The 24,364-nt window shown below is 45.7% G+C and overlaps 1 protein-coding gene across 1 annotated transcript; it reads left to right on the top strand.

Annotated features, from left to right (window-relative positions):
- The first annotated feature begins 22,371 nt into the window (after positions 1 to 22,371).
- Positions 22,372 to 23,913, top strand: LOC104605400 (gamma-glutamyl peptidase 5-like). The gene is made up of 4 exons (XM_010270145.2): positions 22,372 to 22,877; positions 22,970 to 23,134; positions 23,243 to 23,410; positions 23,498 to 23,913. Exons 1-4 carry the CDS (start codon positions 22,560 to 22,562, stop codon positions 23,594 to 23,596), a joined length of 750 nt encoding a protein of 249 aa, XP_010268447.1. The 5' UTR covers positions 22,372 to 22,559; the 3' UTR covers positions 23,597 to 23,913.
- The last annotated feature ends 451 nt before the right edge of the window (positions 23,914 to 24,364 follow it).

Genomic DNA, 24,364 nt, shown 5'->3' with positions numbered 1-24,364 from the left:
GTCTAATCTGTTCAAATTGACTTTAATTTGAATGGAGTCTAATCCAAAATGGGTCCATTAACACTCCTAATCATAATTACAAATAATTACATACAAAATTAGTTGAACTGAGTACAAAATTTGTATCTAATTCAAATTCACACCGCAAACAATCAGAGCTTGAGGAATGAATTGGGCAGGGCAACACCCCAAATCATTAGTCAAAAACAAGTTCTGACGGAAGCCTGTGGAAAGAAACTGTGGTTTCTGTATCTTCTTGCTGATTCACAGGATGTATTTAGTGAATGGGACGTGCCCAAACACTCCCCTTGAGATTTTCTACTGATAAGTCACAGTCTTTGTACAGTCCATGTCCAACAGGAATGAGGGTATTTTCATAATTTAATTCAAATCATTGAGTATTTGGCAAAGTTGTGAGTAACGAGGAAACCAATTAGTTAAATCTTTCACGGGGAAAAGAGGAAGTCTTTGAGTTCACATTTGGGTCTTGACGGCCATTTATGGGCTTGGAACCCCATCTGGACGTTTATCTTGGCACCTCATAAGGACCTATAGATAATGGGTTTGAATTTGCCACAACCCATTTGAGTGTTAAATGATCAAATAAATGTTTCTGCCAAGTAAAATGGTGGCGTCGTCAATGGGTAGGGCAAGTCTGAAACAACTGACGACCCGATTATATATATATATAATATTTATATATATGTCTGTTGATTAGAATTGGATCAGAAGTGGGTTTTGGTTTTGTCAATGGATTAAGACCCAAACCAACCATCTATTAATTAATATTGGACCGGTTCTGATCTGGTTATGGTTTTGCACGTTTATTTATTGGGCTGGGATTGTGTTTACCTTGATCAGGACCAGACCCGAACCGTTTTGTCTATTGGAGCGGTGGGGTGGGGGGGGATTTAAGATTTCTACCATTATCAATTAAAGAGAACATCAATAATGACTGCTAAGTTGAAAGACCAAACCAGCTATGATTACCCATTTGACTGTATCCAAGAAGAAAATTTTGATCAAACTTATCTATATATATATGGGTCAGTTATATGAATCCTATATATTTTGTCAATCCGTTCAATTCAATGTCATATCTTATGGCGTTTAAATCATTTCTTTGTTATTTTTACACTTTTTCTTCTATCTCTAATCCTTCTAGCCCTTTCAACTTAATTGTGTAATTGCCTACACAGAATTGAGAAGCATGAGTTGACAATTGTCCCTATTAGTTGTTTGAATTGTTTAGTTGTGGAGCCTTTTCTTTCCAGACTGAATTCAATTAGAAAAACACATGAAACACCACTAAATTTCTTGGGTTGGAGCCAGTCAATCATGGGTCAGGATACCCGAAATGGGTGTTATTAGGCAGTAGTCCTGTTGGCTCAATAAAGTAGTTCATTACTTCATTTGATCTCAAGGGAACGCGGAGGGAAAGACTAAGATTAGAATATTGTGGTCAATTAATTAGTTGATATCTGGCATATGAAACCTTGTCCTAGCTATAAATATTCCAATCTCCTTCTCTCTTAGACGCATCTAGAGACGTTGCTAATCTTTAGTTAACTATTGCTAATTTCTGGTGCAAATTAACAGCAATATATAGTACCAAATACAAGTTTAGTTAACTGTTGCTAATCTTTTGTTTATTTGTTTTTAGGTGTTGTGCCGGGCATTGGATGGCAACGTAGGAAGAGCATCTAGTGGTTGGGACGCATATTGGGTTGAGGAAAGTCAGGTTGACTGATGTTCTGCACCCAAGTAGCCTTGTTGGTGGTCTGAAAGAAATCCCACATTTCCTTTCCATTGTTGAGTGTCATCAAGATGAGGCATATTTCCTCACTCTCTCTCTCTCTCTGTATCTCTACGTGATCAAGTTATACATTAATTGTTTGTAAGCAACAGGTATGGGAGGTTCCTGTTAGAGCTGAGGTATTTGCCTTCTCAGACAAGACAGGACTCAGGAGTAGAGATGTTTGCTCTTGGAAACCTCATGTTAGGGATTCAAGGCCATGCATCCTGAATACAGCAAAGACATTTTATATAATCTCATTGATCGTCTTATCAACAATTGTCATCTTTTTGTTTTATTTCTCAAGGGGAGATAGCTAGAATTGAATTTCTCTAAATTTGCAGTCATCGTTTTGTTTTACTTCTTACAGATAATGTTTGGTCTGAATAAGCCCAATTTGGGGTCATACAACAGATTGTAAACATGTTGTTTACGCCTTTGCATTATAGCATAAAAAATTGTATTCATTTTCCTTTTTTGTATCAAGAAGTCCATAGAAATGGATTTGTAAAAGAGGTTATAATATGTAGGGGTGTCAATTGGATAGGATTTGGTCCAATCCGATCCAGTCCAATGTGAATCCATTATAAATGGATCAGGTCCAATTCAATCTAATGAATGTTTTGGACCAATTTGGATCCGTCCAATTCAATGTCTGGACCGTCCAATCTGTTTAAATTTATTTTGATTTAGATTGGTTTCAACGTAAACGCGATCCATTGACACATATATTCTTATCTTATATCAACGGACCAGATATTGACTTAATCCAACCCAATCCAATATAAATTTGTAACGGATGAATCAGGTTCAATCCAATCTAATAAATATTTTGGACCAAATTGATCCAATCCAATATTTCTTATTAGTCCATCTAATCCGTCCAAATTGATTTTGAACTGGACGGGGTCCAATCGCTCCATTGACACCCTTAATAACATGTGTATCAACATAAAGTTTTTGTCTCAAGAACCAAGAGAGAAAATGTGGACAAATATAAACTAACTTTAATGTTTAAAAAGTGGGATGAAAATTTCCATGATTTAGTCTTTTTTTTAACCAGAGAATATCTCTGATTCTTTTCTTTGTAGGATACCTGAAGAGCTTGATCATTGAAAAATCGAAGACCTTGCATCTGTAACTGTAATATATGCAAAAAATGCTGAAGGCACAGAGCTTGTTCCTGTAAATCTTGTCAAAATTAGGGCTACAAGTCGGTCGGGTTGCCCGATTTGAAGAATTTCAACAACATCAAACTCAGTTTAGGACTTGGGCCCATTGAAGATTTAACAAATTCCCATCTCAACTCAACCCAAATTGAACCCTAGGCAAAAGTGTTGCTTAAACCCAAGTTGCACCCTAAAACTTCTACTAATGAAAGAACTCTTTTAAGGTCTTCAAATGATGGAGGTGCTAGAGCTTTCTCTTCTTCTCCTAAAGATATATTGCGTGTGTCGGAGGAAAAAGAGGTTAGGAGTGAAACCTTTTTATAGATATAAGGTGTAAGAATCATGCATGTTTGATCTATTAACCAATTTGGTGAAAGTTTATATGAAAAGTTGAAAACTTTTACTTGAAGCTTCAGCCAATAATCACTTTAGACTTGTGGATCCTGTTTGGTTTGGAGATAAAGATTCTCCTTTTTTTTTCTCTCTAGAATTAACCATGAAGATTGACTACTTGTATAGCTTAAGTTCTATGTGTTAAACTTTGTTTTATCCTTTTATCCAGAATCTCTCTAGATATATACTTTCTCATGAGAATAGTTTAGGAAACATCAAGGATTAATGGTTGGTCCACCTTGAGCCCTTACCTTCAAATAATGGACTTGGACTTTGTACCGTAAATTTGGGCTTGACAAATATCCATTTGGACCATGTCTAATGATGAAAAGTGGCCTGAAAATTTTTGGGCTGTCTACTAGGGGTGATTGTTTATACTCAGCCCGCAAATTTTCAGGCTTGGGTTTAGGTTAAAATCACAGTCAAGTCATTATTTAAAATACAGTTTAAAATGGCCCATATGATTTAGTTCATAGAATGGCCCATGAAAAGATGGAGGGATTTAAATTCCACCTTTTCATTATACATTGACCCATATGATTTAGTTCATAGAATTTCTGAAAAAAAAAGATGGGAGGGATTTAACTATAAGACATTAATGGCCCATGAAAAGATTTGTTAAAATCCACTTTGAGAAAATTAGAGGAGACATATTTTACCGAAAAGCTATCTGGTTCGAAGTTTCATGATTAGTTAATAGAGCAATTTAACCACATAGCTGTGTCAAAGTCACTCTAAGCCATTGAATTGGAAATATGTGCAACTCACTTTTTTCTGATTGATGCAGATGGTTCGATCTAGTTCCAAAACAATGTTTAAAAGAGAATTGTTATTATTTTGGACCCTGTTTGTGTCTGTAGTCAGGTTATTATGGCAGATTAATTGCAAGATTTTCTAAATAAATAATATTGCTTCCTATAACTAATACCTTGCTTAATAAAGAATTTGTATGATCTAATATTAGGATGACCATGGAGTACATTTTACTGGCGATTGATCTGTAGGGGTGTAATATGGGTTAGGCCTATCCAAATTAACCAACTCAAAAAATAGGATGGGATTAGGATTAGGGTTGGAACTTGGAAATGCCTACCTGATAGAGTCAGTTTAGTTTAGGTTGATGCCTTGGGCACTTTGAACCTCAAGTCTTACACTTAGGCTCAGTTTAGAAAGAGTATAAATATAAATATGTATGGTATAAATACATATAAAATAATACAAAATATAAGGTTTTGCACTCTATAAATTTGCATTTGTACTCCTTTTAAATTGAGCCGATCATGAACAAGGTTTTAAGTATCGATCCCAAAATTCTAATTAGGGTTGGCTGTTGAGTATGCATCTATCCCTGCAAATTCTATTGTTGATGAATGAATTAATTCACCTTCTGGCTTTCCAAAAAAGGCTTGATATGTAGCAGTGTGTATCGTATTATATGTATTTGTTTTTGATCCTATAGACGCATTAAATATTGGGAATTTGGACTTGTGACCACTTTCGAAGCCAATTCAGGGGGTTGTGTGTTGTGGGTAGATGTGGGCAGAGTTCTCATAGGCAGGAGATCTGGAGTTTTCTTAGAGATGTCTAAGTTCAATGTGTAAAAACTTGTTTTTTTAGGAATTTTTGGACTACAATCACCCTCAGAAATCTAATTTGCAGCGCCCTCCTATCCTACTAGTAACCCCCCCCCCCCCTAAACCACATCCTGCCTGTGAATTTGGCATCAATTCACGGGCAGGATTAAGTCCACCCCTAGTCTATTAGTAGCTTCACCTAGGGGTGGGCTGAACGGTAAAAACCCCTTTTTTTTAATACCCAATCACCTAAAAGTTTTAATAACCATTATCAAAAGAGAAGTAAATCAATGCAAGAGAAGACGTAACCCACCTTGCCCCGAAACCCAACAACAGAACACAACCTAACCCTCTCATCCTGACCAAATACAAGGCTCAAAAATAGAAAAACAAACACCAATCATAAACCAATAAGACCATTAATCTACACACAAAGAGACTGAATACCAAAATAATTTCTTTAAACAAAATGTAATGCCTTTTTTTCTTTCGAAATGGAAATGTAATGCCTTTCTGAATCACACGATACACAATCTTTGCATATCGTGCATATCAATAATTTGAACATTGATCATGAAGGATGATTGTAAAGTATTACTTTAAATGATGCCTATGTATCATTTTTATATATAACGTGTGATTGCATGAATACGATAGTTTGTATTTTATGCATGTCTTAACAAAATTGTTAGGTTTGTTTAGGGTTGATAACCTTGGACTGATGATCAGGTTGGATTAGGGTTAGAGTTGAGGTTTTGGCACATCAAGTTGGGCTTTGATTGATCTCAACCCAAACCAACCAGGCCCGAGTTGCACCCCCATATACAGCTCATTGCAGTCACAAAAAGTTATCCATAATATCCCATCACTTATGAGTCAAGTTGGCTTTGATGTGGAAGGGAATCAATTAAGGCTGTGCTTAATTGGTTCGAAGGAAAAAGTAGGAAAAGAAAGGGAAATGTAGGAAAACCCTTATAAACCTTGATAGGTTTCCTTATGTTTTCCTTTCTTTTCCTACTTTTTCTTTCAAACCAAACATATTCTAAGCGAAAGAATGAAATCTTGGATATATACAAATTACACAAAACTTATTCAGAAGTAGGGATTTTCCTCCTTATCTCTTTGAAGAGTGATGAATGCTGTTGATGCATGCATGGTTTGCAAGACTGGGATGTAAATAGACAGTATTAATGGCGTCAAGTGTTGCCTTCGGTTCACGTACCACCAATTGGACCATTTGCTTGCAATGGCATTAATTATTAAAATCATTGAATAAACAAGGACTAGTCTATGGAAAATTACTTCCTTCCAATTTCAATTATGTAACCTCAATGGATAAACTGCATGTTGCACTTAATGCATTGTGTCTTGTATGCTTGTATTCATAATTAAGAAATTAGAAGGTTAGCACAGGAATGCCAACGGATCGGGGCCTAGTTTTGCATGTCCCCTCTCTAATCCCGAACTCAAATGCCCTGCCCTGAACCCTATCAGGGCTACAAATCATAACCCCATCCCTGTTCCTATGAGAAATGGGGATCTCTGAATTTGCCCCCTACCCCGCTCTGCCCTGTTCCCGATCCCCAAACCTTGAGGTTTTCCTGAAACCCACCCGGAACCCTGATTAATAATCAAAAAGTCCACCCCAATTAGAGCAGGATGGAGTGGGGCTCCACATGGATGGGTCAAATTGTCATCTCTAGATTAATAAATTATTTTGCTTTATAAGAAAATAAATGAAAAGGAGAAAGTCATCAGAAAGTTTTAAGACTCAGTTTGGAAGGAATATAACATACAAATTTATAAAGTACAAAATCTCATATTTTATATTATTTTATATATATCTGCACAGTACATATTTGTATTTATACTCCTACCAAATTTAACCTAAAGGGATTTCATAAAGTACCTTAAAAGACTTTCCTACAACTTCCCCTTTTACAGTAATTTTTTTCATCAGAGCAAGGCAACAACCAAGAAAACGAGGACCCAAAGTCTAATAGTGATGTGTAAAAACAATTTGAAATCCAATGGATTTTCAATAAATGGCCTCTTGGATTAGGGCCAAGGGGCGCTATCAAACATTGGTTTCACTAATGCGTGTGGACCGTGGGGCATGAAAACTGATAGAGGTGAAGGATTCTCGGGGAGTTCGTTCGGCGGGAACACTCCGATGCTTAAGTTAGAACTCTGAGATCTGTAGAGAATGTAAAGAAGGCTAAGAGTGCAGATAGCGTAGAATCAAAGATTACCTCCGCCCCTTGGGGATAGGGGCTCTTTTATATTGGAACTCTGTCAAATCAGGCGTAACCGTCTCTGTCAAGTCAGATGTAACCGCCTCTGTCTCCCTGCCGCAGTCGTTACTGCCAGAGCTGAGGTGGCGGGCGCAGGCCGCCATTGCAGGGTACGGACCTGTCAAATGTGAGACATCTTTCAGAGATGGCAGGCACGACGTTGCCTGACAAGAGACGTGGGCGTAGCCTCCAGATTCGGCAGGTACTGTTGTCAGGCAGATATTTTTTGAGTCACCGAGCTATCTTGAGCCGAGCTGTCTTCTGCCGAGCTACCCTGTACCGAGGTATTGGTGGTGCGCCGAGCTGATTCTACTTGAGGCGAACCCTTAGAGACAAGTTAGGAGAGCCAATGGTGCTGACCCGAAGTGTTTCTACTTCGGGATACTTAACTGCAGATCGGGGTGTTCCCTTCTCGGGAAGGAAGGGCCCAGAGCTCGTTGGGAGGAGCTCGGGGCGCCCCACCCTTGAGAGGATTCAGGGTGAGCTGGGTGTTGTTTCCCGACGAGTTGCCTCGTCCACCGAGTTGCCAGGTTGGGCTCCGGCGAGTTCGTTATGCCGAGTTACGACCATGCTGCCATGCTGTCACGCTGAGTCGTCACTTATGCCAGGTCATGTCCACGCATCCCAGTGCTACGTGGTCGGGCCAAATCACCCTCCATCAATTGCCCCCCACTCCCCGTGCTGGGGGTTCTGACCCAGCGCGGGGAGTTCACGGTGTGTCGGGTGGATTTGGCTCGAAGCTTAGGCCATCTCGTTAGGCAGCCCATCGGTCGGACCGGTTCGCTGATCGGCTCAATCAAGAGTAACCCGGGTCGCATACGGTTCACGCACGGACGTCACACGATTTATGGACTCCGCGGACGTCAAAAAAATGCACTAAACCGATTTCGTCTCGAGGGTCGCGTAGCCGGTTTTCTTGAGTGCCGTCAGATCATCTTGATCTTGATCATTGGTGCCCGAGCGTAGCGACTATAAATAGTGGGGGTCCCGGATCATTTTTCCTTGCCATAAGTTCTTAGCATTTGCCTTGAGCTCGCGTGTGAGGTCTCTAGCTTGAGTCTTCCAGTTCGTCCAGTTTTCCCAGTCCGGTTGTGTTTCTTTGGTGAGTCCCCCGAGCTTCCCTTTTCTTTTCATTTCGTTTATCATGTCTAGTGTAGATAGTCTTTCAGATGAGCCCGAGGTGGGTACCTCGGCTCAGGGTGTCCCTACCGAAGTCCAGCCTTTTCACGAGGCGTGAGAGGCCTCGGGTAACCTGGTGTCCACCTCTCACCAAGGTCGAATGTCGAATAAGTTCGGTCCTTCCACCATGACCCTGGAGAGACTCCGGTATCTTATCTAGCAGTATAATCTCCCCAGGGAGTACACCTACAGCTTGCCCTTGGGTAACTACCCTTGGGAGCACGGTCCTGATGAGATCGTGATCTTTAGGGAGCAACTTATAGCCGGGCTCCACCTTCCTCTTCACCCTCTCATTGTAGAGGTCTTAAAACACTTCAACATCGCCCTAGATCAGCTCCACCCGAACTCCATCCGTAACGTGGTCAAGACCATTTCCCTCTGCTTTGACTACGCTCTCTCTCTAGACTTAGACATTTTTTGCTCCATACTGTCAATAAAGAAGAGCGCTTCAAGCGTTCTCCCCGAGCACAGGTGGGCCTACTACTTGTCCCCTCGCTCAGGCTTCAAGTTGCTACACAAAAGCTTCCTAGCAAAGTCCCGGCTTGAAAGCCGGACTATGAAACTTCGTAGTCCGGAACACCGCGGGGTGGCCCTTCCCCACTCAATGGAGGGTGGCTATTCAGGACCCCGGCATTATACTGGACAAGAAGACAAGGGAGACACTCCAGTCATGGGCTGAGCTCAGGTTTAATTACAAGGATTATATCGTCGAGAGCAAGCTCATACAAGACGGCTTGAGCCCGGGTAGGTTGTCTTACTTAGTACCTTGCTTAGATAGCTAGTACTTTCGAGTTTACTAATGCCGAGCTCTGTTGCAGGACCCATGGAAGAAGAGAAGCTCAAGGGGGAGAGGCTTTTCTGCCAAATGAAGAGAAAGAAGCGAACTACTAAGAAAGCTCGCGCCAAGCCTCCGCAGGCCCCCGCCTCTGAGCCCGAGCTTCCGTAGGCTCCTACTTCTGAGCCTGAGCTTCCTGATGCCCCTCCAATCATTGACTTGGAGGAGGAGAATTTACCACCTCCGGGGCCCAAAACGGCGGCAGAGCTTGTTTCTAAGGCAGCTATGGAGCCCGAGGTCGATACTAAAGCCACTGATGCTACCACTGAAGCCTCTATCGAGCCTGGTAACGCAGTTAAGACAACAATTTCCAGCTCAGGGAGTCAAGAGGGAGGATGTAGCATCTTGATCCCACAGTGCAGCCTTCGGAAGAGTAAGGGGGTTGTCTACCCTGAAGTGGTCTCCGATTGGGCCGAGCTCACTCCTGCTCTGCTCGAAGCCCGGGCTGCCACCCACTCTATGGTGGTAAGTTCTACCACATCAAATTTTTTTTTTACCTCTCCGGTACTAACTGACCTTCTCTTGTTAGGTGAACTCTACCGTGCACGCCCTGACCCTTCAGTCTGAAAGGCACCTGAAGCGGGCTCTGGCTGCCGAGGACTCATCTCACACGGCCCACACCGATCTGAGGGCAGCTCGTGGTCAAATCTACCAGCTGGAGAGCGATGCTACAGCTCAGAAGAATTTCATTGCAGTACTGCTGGCGGAGAAGGAAGAGTCAATGCACGAGAGGGACGGGCTGAGGAGAGAGGTGAACGCCCTCAAGGCGGACAAGGAGGCCTTAGAGCTCGAGGTGAAAGGCCTTGAGGACCAAGGGGTCCTGAAGCATGAGGTGGAGTTCCTCAAGGCTGACATTGAGGAAAAAACTGAGATCTTCAACCATGCCATTGAGGAGACCAAGGTTCAGACCGCCATAGACTATGTCAGATCGGACAAGTTCGATGTCGTGCTGACTGAGGCCTATTGTAAGGGCTTCAAACTTAGCAGGTGGTTGATAAGGCACACATACCCCGATCTCGACACAAGCGCCATCACCACCTCGCGGATCACGGACGACATATCCCGCCAGGCCATAGAGGACTCGGATTCTGAAGAGAGTAGCGACGAAGAGGCAGATGCCACCGACCTAGCTGAAGCTCCTGAGGAGGTCCCGAGTAGAAACGACGAGCCCCCAAAATAGTCTGTGCAGTCCTTGTACCTTGAGCCTGCGAGCTCAATTTTAGTTTCTTTTCTTCTTCTATTACCGAGCTCATTGTATAGAACTCTCAGTCAATGAAGTTTGCTTTTTTGCTAAGTATTGTACGTTTTATACTTTCCCTAAAGTGACTACTTTATCTGAACTATTAAGTGTCCGAAGTAGGGTTTCTCACCTGTCGTCACCCCGAACTGTCTCCTAGTGCTTGGTAGGGGTGATTTTATAATGTACACTGAGGTGAACGACATAGTAAGGCATGTGCCCGACCTGTCTACTCGGTTACTTGGATTGATAGTTGTCCCTAGCGGGTCCAACCTGTTGTACACCGAGGTGGGCTATGCGTCGTAGGGTTTGCACCTAAGCTGCCTACGTCCTTGGCATACTAAGCCTATGATGATGCGACGGTTAAGTCATACATTGCGCCGAGGTCCTTAGTTAGCTCGGCGTTTTAGCCCTTAGGCTAGGGGGAGTGACTTATAGTTCACTCTCCTAGGGTCCGCCCATGCCGAAAAGGCGACTAGGTCTTATAGTGCCGAGGTCATCGTTAGCTCGGCATATTGCCCCTTAGGCTCTAGGAGGTACTTGTTCGGTAATTTATAGGTAATATTGCCTTAGATTGACAATATTCCATGCCCGAGGTACTTGTTTCCCTTCTAGGGTTTCGAGCTCGTACGTTCCTTCCCCGAGCACCCGTTTTAATCGGTAGGGTCCTTCCCAATTTGGCCCGAGCTTACCAACACCGGGCTCAAGCACCATAACTTTACGAAGGACTAGGTCTCCGACGCGAAGGTTCCGCCTTTTGACCCTGGCGTTATAGTACCGAGCTACTCTCTGCTAGTAGGCCGCAGTCCTAATGTATGCGAGGTTCCGTACCTCATCAAGCAGATCGAGGTTGGTGCGTAGCTCGTCTTCGTTTGCTTTGTCGTCATGCGCTTCTAGTCGTAGCGTGGGAACTTCGATCTTAGCCGGGATAACTGCCTCGGTGCCATAAGTGAGGTTGAAGGGAGTCTCTCCTGTCGTAGTCTTCACCGTGGTCCGGTAGGACCATAGAACACTGGGTAGCTCGTCTGCCCATAGTCCTTTAGCTCGATCCAGGCGTGCTTTCAATCAACGGAGAATGGCTCTATTCGTGACTTCTGCTTGGCCGTTTGCTTGAGGATGTGCTACCGAGGTGAAGTTTTGTTGTATCCCCATGTCTTTGCACCAATTTTGGAATTTGATGTCTTCGAACTACTTACCATTGTCGAAGATCAGTACTCGGGGTAGTCCGAAATGGCATACTATACTCTTCCAGAAGAAATTTTGCACATTCCAAGCTGTAATCGTCGCGAGAGGTTCAACTTCTACCCACTTGGTAAAATAGTCAACTGCCACCACTAAGAACCTTCTCTGCCCTATTGCTGGCGGGAATGGTCCGAGTATGTCAATCCCCCACTGTGCGAAGGGTCACGAGCTGGTAAGATATTTTAGATCGGCGGCAGGCTGGTGGTGGTGGATGTTGGCATGCTTCTGACATTTGTCACATCTTCTGACGAGCTCGATTGCATTTGCCTTCATCGTTGGCCAGTAATACCCCTGTCGTAGCGCTTTCTAGGCAAGAGCCCTGCACCCCAAGTGTCCACCACACAGGTCCTCATGAGTGTCACAGAGCACGAGCTCGGCCTCGGAAGGTCGCAAGCAGCACAGATAGGGGAGCGTGTAAGATCTTCAGTACAACCTCTCGTCTATTATGTCGTACTTGGCTGCCTGACGCTCTACCCTTCTGGCAGGATTACGATCTGCAAGGAGGGTTCCGTGTAGCAGGAAGCTCGCGAGTGGATCGATCCAGCTCGACTTTGCTTGAATGACGGGAGCGACCTCCTCTGCCCCCCCGAGAATGCTAGGCCGAGGTAGGTTCTCTATATACACGGTTCTCATGGTGTTATCACTGGTGCTAGCTAACCGAGATAGAGCATCGGCCTCAGCATTCTCTGGTCTCGGGATCTTTTGGATGAAGTGTGACTGGAAGTTGAGTAGAGCCCCTCTTGCTTTGGCCAAGTAAGCAATCATGGTTGGCTCGCGAGCTTCGTAGTCACCCGTAACCTGGTTGACCATGAGCTGAGAATCACTGCAGATGACAATGTGTTTGGCTTTCACTTCGTTCACTAGAGCCAGCCCGAATAGTAGGGCCCCGTACTCCGCTTCATTGTTGGATGCCGCGAACTCAAAGTGTAGTGCATACTCCAGTTTCACACCGCTTGGCCCGTACAGAACGATCCCAGCTCCACTGCCATGCTGGTTCGACGAGCCATCTACGTGAAGGATCCAGGGCTCCTCATCCCAGTTCACGCTTGGTCTAACAGGGAGAGATGTCACACTAGTTGCTAATTCACGGTGCTCGAGCTCAACCGGCCTGGGAACCTCGGGCTCGCCCGAACTGGGGACCTCGTGTTCAACTAGCCTGGGGATTTCGAAGCTGAAAGTGCATTCCGCGACAAAGTTTGCTAAGGCTTGAGCCTTGATAGCAGTTCGCGGCTTGTATTGGAGGTCGTACTCGCTGAGCTCGATGGCCCACTTCGTCAACCTACCGGAGACCTCGGGCTTGAGTAAGACTTTCCTCAATGGTTTGTTGGTAAGGACGACGACAGTATGAGCTTGGAAGTACAGACGGAGTTTCCGAGCTGCAATGACCAGTGCATAGGCTAGCTTTTCGATCTCTGGATACCTTGTCTCAGCTCCCTACAACACTTTGCTAACATAGTAGATAGGCCGCTGGACCCGATCTACCTCCTTTATTAGTACCGAGCTGACTACCTCGTCATTTGCTGAGAGGTACAGCTCCAAAACATCACCCTCCTCGGGTCGGGTTAAGATCGGTATACTGGCGAGGTACTTTTTGAGCTCGTCGAACGTGATCTGGCACTCTTCGGTCCATTCAAAGCCTTTGCTTTTAATTGCCTTAAAGAAAGGCAAGCAGCGGTCTGCTGATTTGGACATGAAGCGGCTCAGGTCGGCTATACGACCATTCAGCCTCTGAACCTCCTTCAATTTCCGGGGTGGTCTCATATCTAGGATGGCCTTAATTTTATCCGGGTTGGCCTCAATGCCACGCCAGTTAACGATGTACCCTAGGAATTTACTCGAGGTGGCACCGAAAACACACTTTTTTGGATTCAACTTCATGTTAAACTTACGCAAAATTTCAAAAACATAATGCAAGTCTTGTATTAAATCTTGCGAGATTTGGGTTTTGACGACCATGTCGTCTACGTAACATTCCACTTTTCTACCAATTAATGGCTCAAATAATTTATTTTTTAGTCTTTGAAAGGTGGCCCCGACATTTTTTAGTCCAAAGGGCATGCCTAATTCAGTTACAAAAGTTGTTTTTTCTTCATCGGCTGGGTCCATTCTAATCTTGTTGTAGCCTGAGTAGGCATCCAAGAAGCTCAGCAACTCATGCTCTAAGGTCGCGTCCACCAGACGGTCGATCATGGGGAGTGAGAAGTAGTCCCTTGGGCAAGCTCGGTTCAGGTCAGTATAGTCGATGCACATGTGCCATTTACCGTTAGCCTTTTTTACCAGAACGGGGTTAGCCACCCAGCTCGGGTAATGGACTTCTCTTATAAAGTCGGCTGCGAAGAGCTTCCTGACCTCCTCATCAACTACTCTCCAACACTCTGGGGCTAAGTTGCATTTCTTCTGTCTAACGGGCCTAACTACAGGATCATTATTAAGCTTGTGAGTTATGATGTCAGGGTCAATGTTGAGCATTTTTGCCGTGGACCATGCGAAAACATCTAAATTTTTAAGTAAAAAACTTACCATTTGAGATTGTAGGGGCTCCTGGACTGAGGCGCCGATCTGGAGTGTCCGGGCTGGGTCCTCTGCCGAAGTTGGAACGAAGACCGTCTCCTCCGTGGGTGCAGCTCGCTCCTTGCCTTGCTCCGTAGGTCGCTCCAGCTTGAGGTCGTCGGCCATCTTGGTTTTCCCTTTGAGGGCGGCGACGTAGCACTTGCGAGACTCAAGCTGGTCACCTCGCGCTACCCCGACCCCGAAGTTCGTGGGGAACTTCATTGCCAAATAATAAGTGGAGACCACTGCTCGTAGAGCATGGGTGATCGGCCGACCTACTATGGCATTGTACGGGGAGGGAGTTGCGACCACTAAGAAATCGTGGTTGAGCCTTACTATGCTGGGCCAGGTGCCGACTTCCACAGGTATTGTAATTCTTCCCAAGGGCCTGACTTCATCTCCACTGAAGCCTACCAAGAGAGTATTTGCGGGCTTCAGGTCGCTCTCTTGGAGTTGGAACTTGTCGAATGCAGCCTTGAAAAGGATGTCTGTCGAGCTGCCAGAGTCGACGAGGACACGCCTGACTTCAAATTCATTAATCTTCACCTTTATGACGAGTGCATCATTGTGGGGGTAGTGGACTATTATGGGCCCGAGCGTAGGATCGCGTCACGGGTCGTTCCACGGCAGGAACCCCTGATCTTCCCTTGCCTTTGGTCTTACGCACTGACCCTATTTTGCCTATCTAGTGGGTGATTTGTCCAAGAGACCACCCGAACTCTCCCTTGGGGTGATTTGTCCAAGAGACCACCCAAACTCTCCTCACTCTTTTCTTGGCTGGAAAACTGAATGCTTTATTTCAATTCGTGGCTCCTTAAATAGGAGATTACAGAAGGGAATTCCTAATTAAACTCAAACTCCAATTTGAACTCAAACTCCTAATTACCTACTCCTAATGGTAACTTACTCTTACTTAAGATAAGATAAAGATAAGATAAGATAAGGATAAAGGTTAAGATAAGGAAAGCTGGTGGCGAGTTCTCTTTGATGTGTCCTGATAAGGGTGGGCCCACCCCTATGAGCTGTCATGTGGGCCCCGCTCTGCTGTTGCTGCCCGGGTGCGTGCGCGCGGCTCATGGTGCTGCCGCCGCGCGGTGCGTGTGCGTGGTGCCGTTGCCGTGCAGTGCATGCGCGCGGCTCATGGTGCCGCTGCCATGCGGTGCCGGCTGTGTGCGCGGTCGGTGCTGTCGTGCGGTGCGCGCTGCTGCCTCTGTTGCTACCGTGTGGTGTGGTGCACGCTGCCGGGCGGTGCGTGCGGCTGGGCGGCCCGCTGTGCGTGCTGCTGCCTCTGCTGCTGCCGTGTGGTGCGGTGCGCGCTGCTGGGCGGTGGCCCATAACAGGTGCGTGTTGCACGCTGCCAGGCGGTGCGTGCGGCTGGGCGGCCCGCTGTGCGTGCTATTGCCTTATGACTGCGCCGCAGTGTGCTTCCGGCTGGCATGCCCATAACATTACACCCCTCCCGGACTACGAGCTTGTCCTCAAGCTCGTGTTCTGAATACATGGCTTGGAATTCTGCGAATGGATCAAACGGCTGCACACAATTTCTCAGTCCACCAACAGTATGAACAACAGGGACTGCCCCGTCTCTCAGTGCATAACGCTGGATTATTTGATGCAGACCCCAGCCACGTTCTTTTATTTCCCGCTCCCAGGCGTGGCCATGGCTTACAGTGACTGCATGCTCTGTTGCACTCAGGCCAGCCGCAAGGACATTGAAGTGTTCCCTACCTCCTGGGTCATATAGTTTGAAGTAGTTTTGTGGAAGGTCCACATAACAGAAATCACGTACTGAACCACAACCCCGGTGTGCTATGTTGTGGATCATAAGAATGCACCGGGTATGCGTACAGTAGAGGACCTCAAAAGCGGCCTTACCGAAGGGGACCATGCATTTTAAAATATCCTCTCAGCCTTCCCCATATATATTTTCCTCAATATTACGAAACATAGGGCTGTCCATGAACACAAAATCTATGCCATCAATATAAGCTTGGAAGAAAATTACCTCTATATCCTGCCCCTCCACCTTACCTCTCTTGCGCAATCTTGTTTCTTGGATTTCTGTATAGTTACCATACGGTGGTGCCGCAACCATAACTTTATGTCCACGCTGAGCCAAGGCCTTCGGTAAAGCCCCAGCAACAATGCCAAGCCCACCTGCCTTCGTCAAAGGAGCGCATTCAGCAGGTTCTACTATAATGTTCGTGTCATCATCCCTGGCCAAAAGAGGAGACTTTATAGTTTCATCCTCTGTGCGCTGATCCTTGGAATTAACTACGGCTGTAGGGGCAGCGATCTGTTGTTCGCTGCATGCCTCTGCCCAGTCCGAACGGCGTCTGTTTGTGTTGGCGATTCCCTCCGGACTCATTTCTTTATTGGAGAGGAATGCTTCCAGCAGGCGTCGCATCTCCCGGACGTCTTCCCTGACTTCACGAACCTCCATGCTGGTTTCTGCAAGTTGGTGTTCCAGTTCGTGGACCTTGGAAGACAACTTCTCCATATCGCCCATGACGTTTGGCTCTGATACCAAGATGTTATGGGCCCGAGCGTAGGATCGCGTCACGGGTCGTTCCACGGCAGGAACCCCTGATCTTCCCTTGCCTTTGGTCTTACGCACTGACCCTATTTTGCCTATCTAGTGGGTGATTTGTCCAAGAGACCACCCGAACTCTCCCTTGGGGTGATTTGTCCAAGAGACCACCCAAATTCTCCTCACTCTTTTCTTGGCTGGAAAACTGAATGCTTTATTTCAATTCGTGGCTCCTTAAATAGGAGATTACAGAAGGGAATTCCTAATTAAACTCAAACTCCAATTTGAACTCAAACTCCTAATTACCTACTCCTAATGGTAACTTACTCTTACTTAAGATAAGATAAAGATAAGATAAGATAAGGATAAAGGTTAAGATAAGGAAAGCTGGTGGCGAGTTCTCTTTGATGTGTCCTGATAAGGGTGGGCCCACCCCTATGAGCTGTCATGTGGGCCCCGCTCTGCTGTTGCTGCCCGGGTGCGTGCGCGCGGCTCATGGTGCTGCCGCCGCGCGGTGCGTGTGCGCGGTGCCGTTGCCGCGCAGTGCGTGCGCGCGGCTCATGGTGCCGCTGCCATGCGGTGCCGGCTGTGTGCGCGGTCGGTGCTGTCGTGCGGTGCGCGCTGCTGCCTCTGTTGCTACCGTGTGGTGTGGTGCACGCTGCCGGGCGGTGCGTGCGGCTGGGCGGCCCGCTGTGCGTGCTGCTGCCTATGACTACGTGTTGCTGCCTCTGCTGCTGCCGTGTGGTGCGGTGCGCGCTGCCGGGCGGTGGCCCATAACAGGTGCGTGTTGCACGCTGCCAGGCGGTGTGTGCGGCTGGGCGGCCCGCTGTGCGTGCTATTGCCTTATGACTGCGCCGCAGTGTGCTTCCGGCTGGCATGCCCATAACATGGACCCCACGTGCATCGTCCTCTACGAAGCGGATTGGGTCTTCTGTCCTTGGCCGCTTCGGGGGATTCTGCTCTTCCCTGGCGGCTTCGCGAGCTGATGCCTGAGGCGCAGCCCGCAACGATTGAACCTCCGACTATTACATGGATAGTCCCCCGAACTGGTCTCTCTTCCGGGGGCTGCCTCCGAGACTACTCTGCCTGCCTGCTGCTGGATTCGGGAGCATCCCTACTCTGCTCCCTTTGCCGACCTGCTTTATTATTATTATTATTATTATTCTGTACAAAATTTCTCAAGTATCCGCGACGGATGAACTCCTCTATCTCGTCGTGGAGGTTTTTACAATTCTTGGTACTATGATCGTGGTCTTTATGAAAGCTACAATACAAATTTTTATTCCTTTCATTGGGGTTCCCTCTCAGACGGGGTGACCACTTGACATACGGGGGCGTCTTTGATCGCCATCAGGATCTCAGCCCGCTTCGCGTTCAGGGGAGTGTAGTCAGTCCGCTCTGCTGCAAGAGCTCGGAAAGGCTGACCTGGCTTTGCCCCCCGAGCTAAGTCTTTTTTCTTCCTGCTGTCCACTTGGTTTGAGGGCTCACCTTCTCTCTTTCTTTTCTCGGGCACGTCTTCTTTTTTCTGGTTGATTTCCTCCTCCGTCCATATAAACCTGTCCACGAGCTTAAGGAACTCGGCTACAGTCGCGGGCTGGTTGACAACTATGTGCCACTTAAACTCCTTGTGTGTCACTCCTCTCTTGGCCACTGCAAGCCGCACTACGGGGTCCAGGCGCGGTATCTACAGACATGCGTCGTTGAACCGCTTGATATAACTCCGGATGGACTCCCCTTCCTACTAGACTATGCCAAGGAGGCTCTCCTGAGTTCCCGGGCACCGCTTGCTGGTGACAAAGTGAGAAGTGAAGACTTGCACGAACTGCATCCAGCTTCTTATTGATTCAGGCGCGAGGTTCTTGTACCATGTGCGGTACCCCTTTGAAAGTGGTGGAGAAAGCCACGCACATGCAGGACTCATTGGCACTTGACAGGTGCATCTGTGAATGGAAGGCGTCAACATGGTCATTCGGGTCGAACGACCCATCATACTTGTCCAGGGGCGGAAGTTTAAAGTTCTTAGGCATGGAGAGGGCAAGAAGTTCTGGAGATAGGGGGGATGGAACTGAGAGGAGCAGAGTGGCTTTCACTTTGCCCGAGCTTACCTCTTCCTTGCCCTTGAGCTCGGGCAGGTTGTGAGTGGCAGTTCGGCGAGCTCGGCGGCGCCTCCTCTGCTTTCTTGTGGGCTCCGCGTTGGTGTTGCTCGCCTCTGTGTTGTCAGGAATAGTCTTTGTAGGGATCGGTTTGGACTGCTGGTGATGACTACGGACAGAGGGGTTTTGCCTGGAATCTGCGGCCAGGACCTCGAATCGGTTCTCCACAAGTGGGGCTCTGAACTCCAAGAGCCGAGGTGATGCGGGTCTGGTAGGTTGGGACCCTCCCGACCTAACTGCTCGCGGTGAGGCAGGGGTAGCTGGTCTCTCCTTCCTGTCGTGGGACGAGACTTGACTCTTGAGAGGGTTCTAAGTCTGGGAGGTCTCTCCTTGGCGAGAAGGCGCTCGTTCTGACGGCGGGGGAAACTTGGTGCAGCACTTGCTGCTGATAGAGCTGAAGCTGCTGGAACTATTGCATTTGGGCTTGCATGGCCTGCATGCATTGCACCAGGTCCTCGAGCTGGTTCTGGCTAGTCGCCGAAGGGACAATAGAGGGTTCGGTGAAAGTTGTCCCAACTGAGAAAGGAAGGGGAGCATTTACGGGTGCCACTGTCTGCGGCACATTCAGACTAGGGATTCCATCGGCAGAAAGGGGGACGATGAACTGTCCTATGCACACCGCAGGGACTGAGGGTTGTTCTTCGGTGGTGTTCATCTTCGTGCTACATCCAGCGTTGCTGGAAGAAGCCATGGATGCTAAAGTCTTTCTAAAGGTTGCTGAGATTGGAGGAAGGCTTTTTGAAGCGTTTCCCACAGATGGCGCCAAATGATGTAGCGCGATCCGAGCACACCTAGCTGGCGGAAACCTGGCTCCTAGCTGGCGACGGACGGTACCTGAGAAGAAGAGGAAGGTGAAGGATTCTCGGGGAGCTCGCCCGGCGAGAACACTCCGATGCTTAAGTTAGAACTCTGAGAGCTTTAGAGAATGTAAAGAAGGCTAAGAGTGCAGATAGTGCGGAATCAAAGATTACCTCCGCCCCTTGGGGATAGGGGCTCTTTTATATTGGAACTCTGTCAAATCAGGCGTAACCACCTCTGTCAAGTCAGGCGTAACCGCCTCTGTCTCCCTACCGCAGTCGTTACTGCCAGAGCTGAGGTGGCGTGCACAGGCCGCCGTTGCAGGGTACGGACCTGTCAGATGTGAGACATGTTTCAAAGATGGCAAGCACGACACCGCCTGACGAGAGACGTGGGCGTAGCCTCCAGATTCGGCAGGTACTATTGTCAAGCTAATATTTTCTGAGTCACCAAGCTATCTTGAGTCGAGCTATCTTCTACCGAGCTACCCTGTACCGAGGTACTGGTGGTGCACCGAGCTGCTTCTACTTGAGGCGAACCCTTAGAGACAAATTAGGAGAGCCAATGGTGCTGACCCGAAGTGTTTCCACTTCGGGATACTTAACTGCAGATCGGGGTGTTCCCTTCTCGGGAAGGAAGGGCTCAGAGCTCGTTGGAAAGAGCTCGGGTCTTAGGAGGAGCTCGGGGCCCCTCGCTTGGGGGGAGCTCGGGGCGCCCCACCCTTGAGAGGATTCAGGGTGAGCTGTGTGTTATTTCCCGGCGAGTTGCCTCGTTCACCAAGTTGCCAGGCTGGGCTCCGACGAATTCGTTACGCCGAGTTATGACCATGCTGCCATACTGTCACGCTGAGTCGTCACTTATTCCAGGTCATGTCCACGTGTCCCCGTGCTACAGGTCGGGCCAAATCACCCTCCATCACTAAATAAATAGTAATTACTAAGGTAGTGTCTATTTCTCAACTGGGTATTTGGTTGATTGGGTTCTCTGAGATGGTCAGGTTTGGTTTTTGAAAAACTTGTTAGAGAGAGAATTGCAAAGGGTACAAGGAAAAACCATTGATTTGATCTTGGGTACATCACCACTTGGATGAACCAGAGGAGAGCTTGTTATTTTTGAATGCAAATAGGGTAGACATCTAAGAATAGGTCAAAGGCTGGGTTTTGAAAGAAAATTTAATGAGATAAAAGGGTGAATTCTACGTCTCAACAAATGTTTATGCAGCTCAAATGAGCTGTTTCTGCCAATTCGGAGCCTCCCAAGGGATGCAACTTAGGGGATGGTTAAGTGTAGCTTACCCTTGTCTTTCCTTTAATTCATTTGTACCAACTTTCTTTAATTAATACCTTTTATACCTTTAAATAGAAGATAAATATAAGCTTGAAGCTTGTCCTGACTCCCTCCAGTATCAAACTCTAGTAGAACATCAATCAAGGCTAACAAATTGAATGACCAAATCAACAAGAATTCCCAATTTATAATTCAAACTCAGAGTTGACATTCTTCTTTTGAAAATTTCAGTAAAAGATTATTGGCAGAGTAGCTAGAGTTTGATAACAAATCTATCCTGAAAGTGTGGGTTAAATATTGCTAGTCTTGGGTTGGTTGTTGGAGACCTTAATTAAATCCTTAAAGCTGCATTTGTTTGTCTCTAAGGCATAAAATCATCTTAGCTAGAGTAAAATATTTCAACAAAAAGAATTCTTTTTTCCAACAAAAAGTTTTCATTGTAAAAGGAGAGAAGGCATAGCTCAAACATTTCAACTTGAAAAAATTTTCCTCAATAACACAACAAAATTAAACAAACGGTGCCCAACTGGTTAAGAAATATGGTGTTTCCCCTTTCTTGGTAATAATTTATAATTAATTTCTGTGAATATTTGGTGGGTCCAACCAGGGTAATTTGAAACCAAACTCAACCCCGAACCAAGTTCATACCACCATGAATATATATTTTGGTACAACTTCATATTATTTCGAGGAGATTTATTTTGGCAAAATTTCAGAATTTCAACCAATTTTCCAAATTATTATTAAAATAGTACAAATAAAAAAAAAAACTATAAAAAATTGGCAAAGTTATTAGGTCCACGGCCCCCCAGTATTCATTATTCAATAGTCATCCATCAGCTGCTAATGTTCACGAAGTCAAATTCTTTCTGGTTTCTAGTCTCTACCCTCTGGGTTGTAAAAATTAAAGAAATTGCTTCTTGGATAAAAAAAAAAAAAATTCCAGATTGATCAAAATCACTTTTGACCATCTGACCTTTGCATTAGTTGTCAATTTTTTTCTTCTTTCTTTCTTTCTTCTTCAGATTAACCCAGTATGAAACAAACATTTATGGCTGATATATTTTCTAAGTCTTTCTCCATAGCTAGAGGTTGAAGATGGACCCACCCAACGTGGGTCACGGCCTTCTATTGGTAGTTTAAGGACAATTATGTGGGCTCAGTGAATTTTCAGGCAGCTTGAGGAGACCCAGAATCAAGATTTCCTACGTAGCATCACTGAGGTAAACAATAGAAAATGAGTAATAAACAATAGAAAATGAGTAAGAATTAGAAAATTGGCTGATTGGCGAACTTGGAAGGAAAGGGCATGGTCATTGCTTTCTGGTCAATTAGTTGATCTCAGACGTGAATCCATCTCCTATAAATACCCCAATTCCCTCCCCTTAACGCATTCTCTCGTATACTCAGAATCATTTCTCCTCTTTCAGAATTCTCAATCCTCTGTCTTTCGTTTTCAAAAGTTATCCCCTCTCTCTCTCTCTCTCCAACAATATCGACAATACCGACAATATCGACACAAAATGAAAGTTGTTGGGGAGAAGAAATATGCTCTATTAATGGCATCCAAGGACTCTGATTACGTGAAGAAAGTGTATGGTGGGTATTTCAATGTGTTTGTTGCTGCATTCGGGGAGGAAGGAGAGCAATGGGACTTGTTCAGGGTTGTGGACGGAGAGTTTCCAGACGTAGATGAGCTCCACAAGTATCATGGTTTTGTGATCAGTGGCAGCCCTCATGATGCTCATGGAAATGACCCATGGGTCTTGAGACTCTGCGTTCTGATACAGACGTTGTTTGCCATGGAGAAGAAAGTGCTCGGAATATGTTTTGGGCACCAAGTACGTTACAATATACAGATGTGCAAGTATTCCATACAATTAACACAGTAAGTTTCTGTTAATGGTTTACTTATTTTTTCATTTTCTTTTAGGTCTTATGCCGAGCACTTGGTGGTAAGATTGGGAGAGCTAACAGTGGCTGGGATATTGGGTTGAGGAAAGTCAGGCTGGTGGAGGATTTGCACCCAAGTACCCTTGATGGTGGTCTCAAGGAACTCCCTTCTTTCCTTTCCATCATTGAGTGCCATCAAGATGAGGTCTCTCTCTCTCTCTGTCTCCGTCTCTCTCTCTGTCTCTGTCTCTCTCTCTCTCTCCATATACAAATTAATCAACAACTTATACAGCTGCATGTAAGCTTAATTCAGGTATGGGAGGTCCCAGTTGGAGCTCAGGTGATTGCCGTCTCAGACATGACAGGTGTAGAGATGTTCTCCCTTGGAAGCCATATATTGGGTATTCAAGGTCATCCTGAATACACCAAGGACATTCTGTATAACATAATAGACCGTCTGGCCAACAACAGCTGTATAGAGGTACGCAACTGTTTACTTGTTTAATTCATATCAAGCAATCTTTCATTCTAAGTCATCTCTAATCTTGGGTTGTTAATCAATCACCAGAAAGAGTTCGCCGAGCTCACAAAATCAAAACTCGAGTCTGCTGAACCAGACAGGAAGACATGGGAGAAGATTTGCAGGAGCTTCCTCAAGGGGAGATAGAATATATTTCGCCTGCACAACATTAATCCTCTTGAGTTCTAGGTTTCTGGGTATGTTTGTGTCCATAAAATCCCCACAACAGTTCATGCAAGAAGCTGTAAATGCGTTGTTTACGCTCTTTGCGTAGATGATCACCAATAAAGTTATTATGTTTAACATTAATAAGTCCATCATCATGGACTTATCCAGTAGATTGTAGCCTATCTTATTGGGGTGGTGACTAGTGAGTGACATCTGATGTAGTCTCTGATCTGTTTCAATAATCTAATGATGGGCCAGTGTTCTAATAAGGGCCCACAAATCGAATGCTTTGTATAAATGGGATATGAGAATGTGTAATCGTTGTATAGCAATATGGTGGTACCTGAATTGGGAGATTGAAAATAATTGACCAAGATGTATGTTGGAGAAAGAAAATACATAAAGTTTGCTAAGAATGAATATGTTTACGTGTATATGTAGAGAGATAATGTGATGATGATAAAGACTACTCCTAACTAACTAAGGAAAACAGATTTGGACCTTTGTTGGATCTTCATAGATAGTTACAGATCCGGTCCATGCCCATTTTGGTCAGGTTGTATCCTATTCAAAGAAACCGAAGCAAAGAGCCCAACATATTGTTGGTCACGTTCATCTAGCCATACATCGAGAGTATCAGTGATATAAAATATAAAAGATGTTCTCAATGTGTGGTTAGGTGAAGTGGCTAGCCATCTATTGTGCTTGTGCTTAGTAGATTCAAATTCTTCAACTGCCGCTCAACAA

Source organism: Nelumbo nucifera, chromosome 8 (assembly GCF_055504915.1).
Source record: "Nelumbo nucifera cultivar China Antique chromosome 8, China Antique-T2T, whole genome shotgun sequence".
Taxonomy (NCBI): domain Eukaryota; kingdom Viridiplantae; phylum Streptophyta; class Magnoliopsida; order Proteales; family Nelumbonaceae; genus Nelumbo; species Nelumbo nucifera.
This window is presented reverse-complemented; position numbering and strand designations above follow the sequence as displayed.